This window comes from Oncorhynchus clarkii, chromosome 16 (assembly GCF_045791955.1).
Source record: "Oncorhynchus clarkii lewisi isolate Uvic-CL-2024 chromosome 16, UVic_Ocla_1.0, whole genome shotgun sequence".
NCBI classification, from domain to species: Eukaryota; Metazoa; Chordata; class Actinopteri; order Salmoniformes; family Salmonidae; genus Oncorhynchus; species Oncorhynchus clarkii.
In genome coordinates this window covers 66,891,179-66,901,178 of record NC_092162.1, presented here as the reverse complement: position 1 = coordinate 66,901,178, position 10,000 = coordinate 66,891,179, and the positions used below count along the sequence as shown (strand labels likewise).

The 10,000-nt window shown below is 44.5% G+C and overlaps 1 protein-coding gene across 3 annotated transcripts in view; it reads left to right on the top strand.

Moving 5' to 3' along the window:
* The window catches only part of LOC139368946 (laminin subunit beta-2-like), a 62,456-nt gene that overhangs the window by 32,171 nt on the left and 20,285 nt on the right, over nucleotides 1-10,000 (top strand). For all 3 annotated transcript variants that reach the window (XM_071108469.1, XM_071108471.1, XM_071108470.1), the window contains exons 8-12: nucleotides 2,840-3,039; nucleotides 3,734-3,854; nucleotides 4,126-4,314; nucleotides 8,537-8,716; nucleotides 9,098-9,210. In XM_071108469.1, coding sequence (XP_070964570.1) covers nucleotides 2,840-3,039; nucleotides 3,734-3,854; nucleotides 4,126-4,314; nucleotides 8,537-8,716; nucleotides 9,098-9,210 — 803 coding nt within the window. The remainder of the gene's footprint in view (nucleotides 1-2,839; nucleotides 3,040-3,733; nucleotides 3,855-4,125; nucleotides 4,315-8,536; nucleotides 8,717-9,097; nucleotides 9,211-10,000) is intronic.

Genomic DNA, 10,000 nt, shown 5'->3' with positions numbered 1-10,000 from the left:
GCTCATACAATCCCTAAACACAATGGACCATGACGGGCTGCTCTGCTCTCTGATCTGAGGTCTGACGCCTTGTCTACTATGGGAAAGTAGCGGAATGTAAAAACCAGCTGCTGTCTCTCCCCCACACAAGCTGTCCCTTATGTTTCGACTGGCATGGCTTCACTGTTTTCTCAGGAACAAGAGCCGCCTTTCCTAAGTAGTGCCAGGGGAGGTTCTGTTCTTGAGAGTCTTAATGAAACCAAGGTACAGGTTGACCCTGACCCTTTAACTGGTTATGGTTCCACGTTGTGCAGACGGACACACTCTGAATGAGTAGCGAGCGCACTGCCAAGATCATTAATAATCTACACTTGTTTAATAAGGGAACTTGAGTTTAAGTCCCTCATTAGCTCTCCCTTATGGTACATATTTATGGCAACTCTTTGGCGATATCGGCGTTAGCTCCAGTTTGACAGAGAGAGAGAGAGAGACACATTTTTAGAGCGTTCAGTGATTTAAAGTGCTGAAACCTGATGTGTTCCCGCTGTAATGGAAACGGTGGGATCTGCTAGCGTGCCACAGAATATCAACACGGGCAGAGGATGTCTTAGAGGAGAGGAGAGCGATATGAAGCCTGACTGTCAGGACTGGTATACGGTTACAGAATGCCTATGGTTTAGTATGGTTTCGTTTGAGCACTTTCCCACGCAGAGATCCTCCACGGCAAGATAGCTTAAAGAGGATCGAGGTAATCCTGTCAGGGATGTTGGGGGAGCTTTGGGCAGAAGGTACATTAGTATGTTAATAATAACAATGAAATGACTTTAGCAGTGGCCTGACTGATATTCATAAGAGTTGGACATGGCTCATTGTGGTCCTGGCAAAAGCCTGATATTCCACAAAGCCCTGTGGAACTGATTGAAGGGAGTGGTGTTTTGCCTGTCAAGGTCCAGAGAACAGACCTCTTCTGTGTGTGAGAAAGGATATGCTCAGATAGGCCAGGAGCCCTGATAGGAGCAATGGATTTGAGGCTGCCCCTCTCACCTCTCTCTCGTTTTCACTGTAGTTGAATGTAACAGAGTAACTCTCGCTCTCTCTGTTCTTCTTTTACTTTCGTTAATGAAACAGTAACTGTTGAAACTGTATGGTAGTCAAATAGAGGGAGGTAATGGAAGTAACCACACAGAGAATACTAAAAATGTATTTCGTCAGAGTATAGTGAAGGTAGCCGCCTCAAAAGACAGATTTTTAGCTTTAGAGGTGTGAATATTGTGACTTCTTTCAACATTCTAAACCTCCCCGTTGTGACATCATGACTTCCAACTTCCATACACTGTAAATGCAACAATGCAACTTTGACACAAATCAGTTACTTTGACCACTTTCCGAACAAAAATGTAGAGGGTATGACATCTTTGTTCTCTTCTCTGCTGTTCTAATCTGGAATCGGAACAGACATATATTGTACAGATCTAACGATATACAGCTGTTTAAGTAATCACATCGACAACTTTTCGTCTTAAGTTTTTCAAAGAACTGCCGTTTTGACCACCTTCTGGGGAAAAAAATAACAGAAGTATCTACTACCAATCAAGAGGTACAGCTGTTTTTAGGAACCACATCAACTAATTTAGCGAACTTCCCACTGTTGAATTAACTACCGTGGAACTTTTCAGGACTTTCAAATTCTAAGCATGAGAGAATGAGTAAACATTGTGACTTTAGACGCTAAACAGCTACCTTGACCACTTTTCTCAACAAAAACTTGACCGGTATGGCACCTCGATCTACTTTTCTGATATTCAAATCTGATATCAGAACAGCAATAGCTACTCCCGATTATTCCCCCCACCTCCCACAGACACAGACACCATCAACACCTTCAACCATACAGTTCTCAAACCAATCAGTCCAACTTCACCTCGTTTTATCCCTCCATCCATTAGGTCTTCCATGCCTGTATCATGCATTTATTTATCTATCCATTTATTTATCTATCTAGTCATAACTTTATTTGAACAGTTTTATCCTTTGGCGTTGGTATTTTATTAAGATTTGATTATGAAGTTAATGTATGGTTGAAGTTTTTATTTATTTTTAACTTCACCCATGTCTCCTTGTATTCTGTCCTGCATTGTTACAGCTTACTGTGGTATTCTAGTATGAGACTGTATACAAGTGTAGTAGGCTAGTCTGACTGTAAATATTTGTGATGAAAAATGTGTTCTAACTGCCTACCACTCCAAATGAAGAAGGTTGATAGTGTAGTCTATCAAAGTAATTAGACCAAGTATTTTTTACTACATTTTAACATGGACTATATTAACTTCTTGGATTAAATTAAACATTTTAAACTTCTTCCACTACCACGGAAATACTTGTAAAGAGTTAAAGCAAGTCCCACCAATTTTTATTCATGGGAAATGACCGTCTAGTTTGTGTTTAAACGCTAAGTTGAAGTGGAGAGAGAGAGGTGAAATATCTGTCGATGCACCCCTGAACAAGGCACTTAACCTAAATTTGCTCGAGGGGCGCCGTACTGCTATGGCTAACCCTGTAACACAACACATTTCACTGTACTGTATGTGACAAAACATGATTTAAAAAACATCCATAACCATGCACTGAAACATTCCCTGTAACACTCAGAAACTGACGCTCGGGGCTCATAATTGATGGTGTAATTGATGGTGTAATTGATGGTGTAATTGATGGTGTAATTGATGGTTTTAGCGGGAGCCTTTCCTTTGGCTTTGAAGGATAGGAATTAGGATGTTCATATAGCCTGTTGTATACCTCCTAATCTGTCTGTCTGTCTCGCCCCCTTCCTCTCTTCTCCTCCTCTGCCTGCATCGTGTAGATCAGCTGAAGATCACTAACCTGCGTGTGAACTTCACCAAGCTGCACACCCTGGGTGACAACCTGCTGGACTCCCGCGTGGAGATCAAGGAGAAGTACTACTACGCCATGTATGAGCTGATCGTCCGCGGCAACTGCTTCTGCTATGGCCACGCCTCCGAGTGTGCCCCCATCGATGGGATCAAGGATGAGGAGGGCATGGTGAGTAAGTGAAGGAACACAGCACTGGCCCCGTGCTGTATGGAGGAAGAACTACCCTATAAAGATTGCTGTTGTCTGAAAAAAGAGGTAACTATGCAAAGGGAGTTAGAATGGGAGGGTTTGTTTAGGATCCTCTGGGACTAATTCACCCTCTCTGTCTCAGGTCCATGGGAGGGTGTGTTTAGGATCCTCTGGGACTAATTCAGCCTCTCTGTCTCTCAGGTCCATGGGAGGGTGTATTTAGGATCCTCTGGGACTAATTCAGCCTCTCTTTCTCTCAGGTCCATGGGAGGGTTTGCTTAGGATCCTCTGGGACTAATTCAGCCTCTCTGTCTCTCAGGTCCATGGGAGGGTGTTTTTAGGATCCTCTGGGACTAATTCAGCCTCTCTGTCTCTCAGGTCCATGGGAGGGTGTATTTAGGATCCTCTGGGACTAATTCAGCCTCTCTGTCTCTCAAGTCCATGGGAGGGTTTGTTTAGGATCCTCTGGGACTAATTCAGCCTCTCTGTCTCTCAGGTCCATGGGAGGGTGTGTTTAGGATCCTCTGGGACTAATTCAGCCTCTCTGTCTCTCAGGTCCATGGGAGGGTGTATTTAGGATCCTCTGGGACTAATTCAGCCTCTCTTTCTCTCAGGTCCATGGGAGGGTGTATTTAGGATCCTCTGGGACTAATTCAGCCTCTCTGTCTCTCAGGTCCACGGGAGGTGTGTGTGTAAGCACAACACCAAGGGTCTGAACTGTGAGCTGTGTGACGACTTCCATAACGACGTGCCCTGGAGACCGGCTGAGGGACGCAACACCAACGCCTGCAAGAGTGAGTGGTGGTGGAGCACACCATGAGAAGAAACATCTCTAATCTGCAACACATCACTGAATATTAGAATGAGCACACCAGTCAAAAGTCATAACCAAAGGAATGAGACTCCAATCTTGATTACCATAACAAGAAACATTACATTACATTTCTTATTCATCTCCTACTCATCCGTTACTCATCACACAGCAGCAGTCAAAATCCAATAGAATGAGATTGTAATCAAATCTTAATTTCATGTTTTAATATCTGTCCCTTTGTCTCAACCCAGAATGCAACTGTAATGGTCACTCCAACCAGTGTCACTTTGACATGGCGGTGTATCTTTCCACGGGCAATGCCAACGGTGGCGTCTGTGACGATTGTCTCCACAACACCATGGGACGCACTTGTGAGATGTGTAAACCCTTCTATTACCTGAACCCCAGCAGGGACATCAGAGACCCAGGAGTCTGTAGTGGTGAGTAGAGGGGGTGTGGAATCAAACACATCAGAGACCCAGGAGTCTGTAGTGGTGAGTAGAGGGGGTCTGGAATCAAACACATCAGAGACCCAGGAGTCTGTAGTGGTGAGTAGAGGGGGTCTGGAATCAAATACATCAGAGACCCAGGCGTCTGTAGTGGTGAGTAGAGGGGGTCTGGAATCAAATACATCAGAGACCCAGGCGTCTGTAGTGGTGAGTAGAGGGGGTCTGGAATCAAACACATCAGAGACCCAGGAGTCTGTAGTGGTGAGTAGAGGGGGTCTGGAATCAAATACATCAGAGACCCAGGCATCTGTAGTGGTGAGTAGAGGGGGTCTGGAATCAAACACATCAGAGACCCAGGAGTCTGTAGTGGTGAGTAGAGGGGGTCTGGAATCAAATACATCAGAGACCCAGGCGTCTGTAGTGGTGAGTAGAGGGGGTCTGGAATCAAATACATCAGAGACCCAGAAGTCTGTAGTGGTGAGTAGAGGGGGTCTGGAATCAAATACATCAGAGACCCAGAAGTCTGTAGTGGTGAGTAGAGGGGGTCTGGAATCAAATACATCAGAGACCCAGAAGTCTGTAGTGGTGAGTAGAGGGGGTCTGGAATCAAATACATCAGAGACCCAGAAGTCTGTAGTGGTGAGTAGAGGGGGTCTGGAATCAAATACATCAGAGACCCAGGAGTCTGTAGTGGTGAGTAGAGGGGGTCTGGAATCAAATACATCAGAGACCCAGAAGTCTGTAGTGGTGAGTAGAGGGGGTCTGGAATCAAATATATCAGAGACCCAGGCGTCTGTAGTGGTGCGTAGAGGGGGTCTGGAATCAAATACATCAGAGACCCAGGCGTCTGTAGTGGTGAGTAGAGGGGGTCTGGAATCAAATACATCAGAGACCCAGGCGTCTGTAGTGGTGCGTAGAGGGGGTCTGGAATCAAATATATCAGAGACCCAGGAGTCTGTAGTGGTGAGTAGAGGGGGTCTGGAATCAAACACATCAGAGACCCAGGAGTCTGTAGTGGTGAGTAGAGGGGGTCTGGAATCAAACACATCAGAGACCCAGGAGTCTGTAGTGGTGAGTAGAGGGGGTCTGGAATCAAATATATCAGAGACCCAGGAGTCTGTAGTGGTGCGTAGAGGGGGTCGACTGATCGCGTCTCTGGCCTGGGACATAGGATCTGTGTGTGTATTTCTTACATTATCAGACTGTGTATGAGTGATGATAGGTACGTATGAAGGTTATTTTCTCGTTGAAACCCTGCCATCAGCTGAAATCTGCAGGTGAGACGGAGCAACTGGTCGCCCGCAGGCGCATTTGTTATTGTTTTTATTTTGTTTACAAAAGGAGGAGAGCAGCGTCAAGCATCTTGGCTCAAAGAACATATTCTGTTTATAAGAGGAGGAGAGGAGCGTCAAGCATCTTGGCTCAAAGAACATATTCTGTTTATAAGAGGAGGAGAGGAGCGTCGAGCATCTTGGCTCAAAGAACATATTCTGTTTATAAGAGGAGGAGAGCAGCGTCAAGCATCTTGGTACAAAGAACATATTCTGTTTTATAAGAGGAGGAGAGCAGCGTCAAGCAGCTTGGCTCAAAGAACATATTCTGTTTATAAGAGGAGAGGAGCGTCAAGCATCTTGGCTCAAAGAACATATTCTGTTTATAAGAGGAGGAGAGCAGCGTCAAGCATCTTGGTACAAAGAACATATTCTGTTTATAAGAGGAGGAGAGGAGCGTCAAGCATCTTGGCTCAAAGAACATATTCTGTTTATAAGAGGAGAGCAGCGTCAAGCATCTTGGTACAAAGAACATATTCTGTTTATAAGAGGAGGAGAGGAGCGTCAAGCATCTTGGCTCAAAGAACATATTCTGTTTATAAGAGGAGGAGAGGAGCGTCGAGCATCTTGGTACAAAAACATCATAGTACATATTCTACTGTTCTATTGTGCTTGCGATGATGTCAGAGGGGAAAAAACATTGGTGGTTGTTGTCATGACATTCCTGTGACGATCTGAAGGATCAAGTTACAGGGGGGTCCGCTCTACAGCGTGCACTCTCTCCTGGCGGGGGAGAGCGGGAAGTCGGCTGTTTAATGGGCAGTCATAAAATACGCTGCCTCTATGCTGTGTAGTGTTCGAGATTGGAATGTAAACAGTGGAACACAGAGACCCTTGGACAACAGAAGTTTGAATAATGAAACAATATTTCTATTTTTGAGAACATGGGAATGGTCCGTGGATATTTAAGGGACAGTCATGTAGAGTGTGTTTCATTTGGTGATCTCATGAAGGACAAGAAACACACATAACTGTATCTCTTAAAGTGTACATTTACCAGCTGTCAGGTTCACATATAAATATTGTGAAACGTATGTGATTCAACAAGAAACTATTTGTGAAAATATGTAATGTGATGTTAACTTTCTATAGATTTTCATATAAAGTTTAACTAGTCAGTGGCCACACCCCCATGAGCCCAGACATAACATTAGGTGTCATAGAACCGCCCCTTCTTCCACAGAGTATAAAACCCACTTCCTACTAAATGTACATTAAGTCAAAGAACGCCGGGACGGAGTCCCCATGTTGGAATGGCTACAATTCTATAGGCCATTACAACAGAAAATATGGAGCTGTCGCTACACGTTGAAATGGTTAAGAACTACAACTCTATCGGCCATTACAACAGAAAATATGGAGCTGTCGCTACACGTTGAAATGGTTAGGAACTACAACTCTATCGGCCATTACAACAGAAAATATGGAGCTGTCGCTACATGTTGAAATGGTTAGGAACTACAACTCTATCGGCCATTACAACAGAAAATATGGAGCTGTCGCTACACGTTGAAGTGGTTAGGAACTACAACTCTATCGGCCACGGGCACCATCCAGCTGTAGTTTTGGCTACACAGCTGGAAATGGTTAAGAACTACAACTCTGGAGGCCCAGGAGACCAGACAGCGTGTAGTTTTGGCTACACAGCTGGAAATGGTTAAGAACTACAACTCTGGAGGCCCAGGAGACCAGACAGCGTGTAGTTTTGGCTACACAGCTGGAAATGGTTAAGAACTACAACTCTGGAGGCCCAGGAGACCAGACAGCGTGTAGTTTTGGCTACACAGCTGGAAATGGTTCAGCTCTGAGACTATCGATCACGACAGAATAAGAGCAAATCCTAAACGTGTCTACAGCTGGAAATTACGTAAGTCTAGTACAAGAATACCAACAACCGTGGAAGCATCTATTCTATGCAACGACGATCTGTAGGCCTGACGTATCCATGACAACAGACACTATCCAGAGCCGCGGAGAAAGCTACGACCACGAAGGACATTGTGACTCCTAGGGAAGTTAACCAGAGACTCTCTGATGAACTGACTCTCCAGCAGACGGACCAGATTCCAACAGAGAAGACATTGTGACTCCTAGGGAAGTTAACCAGAGACTCTCTGATGAGTTGACTCTCCAGCAGACGATTCCAACAGAGAAGACAACAACGACATACGGACGTAAATATAAACACATTGCAATTAGTTTCGAATGAACATGTTCGAATGTTCATGTGCAAAGGACTAGCATTTAAATGAATATAATTATCCACTGTGTGAAGGGAATCAATTTTGTCTTTCCCACTTTTCTCAGACCCTTTCCTCTTTCCTTTGTCCACCAAGCCTTCATTTCGTGATATAGGCATTTTTTTATTTGTATCATGTAGTAACCCAAATATCTACTGTTTGTTTGTTTAAGTATTTCTGTGATTATTTAGTTATTTAGTAAATAAATAAATATTTAAGCCAATTTGTATATCGCTGATTCATCATTTAGGCTAGGGCTTATGCAGATATCAATGGGTTTGCTACGTTCAGTAACGAGAACCGATGAGGTAATAGTAATTCATTAATAAGCGACTGTTTTCATAAGATATGAAAATATCTGAAGAGTCGATTCGGAAAATAGAGACTCTATACATTTTTCCCGTGGTGCCGCGACTTCCTAGTTAAATTCAAGTTTACATGATTAATTTAATCACGTAATATTAATTACACGTAGAGAATTGATTTGATGAAATAACAGCCTTCACATTTAATAATACGACATTGTTTTGAAATAACGTCTTTGTTGTTGTAATATCACAAGTGGACGTGTCAGTTTCACCGCTACGGATTCCAGCTTTAAGTTTGGCGTTAACAGGACGTTTGTTGTCTTCGTCCTGCAAGCCTGTGACTGTGATCCTGATGGTTCCCTGAACGGGGGCATCTGTGACGGGCATGATGAGCCGTCCCTGGGCATGGTCGCTGGGCAGTGCCGCTGCAAGGACCATGTGGAGGGACCTCGTTGTGACAAATGCAAGTCTGGCTTCTTCGGCCTGAGTGCAGACCATCCTCTTGGCTGCCAAGGTGAGTGGAGAGGAGTAGGAGTATAGTCATGATTCAGTCATTTGAGTGGTCTTTATGTTTGAGATTTTTTTTGCAATCTTTTGTTCAAAAGGTTTAGTTTCGTCAGTGCTATGAATAAACCTATGTATCATATTTTGTAGATATTTCTGTTCCCCTGTGCCCCCATAACTCCTGCTCTCCCCCCTCAGCCTGCCCCCGTAACTCCTGCTCTCCCCCCTCAGTCTGCCCCCTAACTCCTGCTCTCCCCCCTCAGCCTGTCCCATAACTCCTGCTCTCCCTCCTCAGCCTGTCCCATAACTCCTGCTCCCCCCCCCCAGCCTGCCCCATAACTCCTGCTCTCCCCCCTCAGCCTGTCCCATAACTCCTGCTCTCCCCCCTCAGCCTGCCAGTGTGACCCCAGGGGTACGGTGTCAGAGAGACCACCGTGTGACCCTGTGAGCGGGGACTGTTTCTGCAAGCGCCAGGTCACCGGACGCAGCTGTGGCCAGTGTCTGGTAAGTCCATGAGAGCCTCCCTCTTCTAACCTTAACACTCACACTCTCTTCTCTTCCTCTCTCATTCTCACACTCTTCTCTTCCTCTCTCATTCTCACACTCTCTCTTCTCTTCCTCTCTCATTCTTACACTCTCTCTCTCTCTCTCTCTCTCTCTCTCTCTCTCTCTCTCTCTCTCTCTCCCTCTCTCTCTCTCTCTCTTGCTCTTTCTCACATACACCTTCCAGAATTCATAGGTGTTTCTGAGTGATTCACATCCCCCTATCACTCACCTAACTTCCTTGCCATGCCAGTAACAGTACCCAGAAATGTCTAAATTTAGACCAGGGATGTCAGACCTCTCCGGTTGCTGTGTTACAGCAGATCAAAAATGGTCAGCAGGCATTGGTCCTGATTGAGTGGATCCTGAGTTCTCAGAAGCTGCATATAGGCTTATTTTAAAGTCAAGAACGGACAACCACTATTTTCACCCATAACTTAAACTCTACCAGCCTGCACTTACTTATACACTATGTTATTTTGATATACAGGATGTATTTACAGTAAGTCATTTTGATAGACAGGATGTATTTACAGTAAGTCGTTTTGATAGACAGGATGTATTTACAGTAAGTCATTTTGATAGACAGAATGTAGTTACAGTAAGTCATTTTGATAGACAGGATGTAGTTACAGTAAGTCATTTTGATAGACAGGATGTAGTTACACTGTCATTTTGATAGACAGGATGTAGTTACAGTAAGTCGTTTTGATAGACAGGATGTATTTACAGTAAGTCATTTTGATAGACA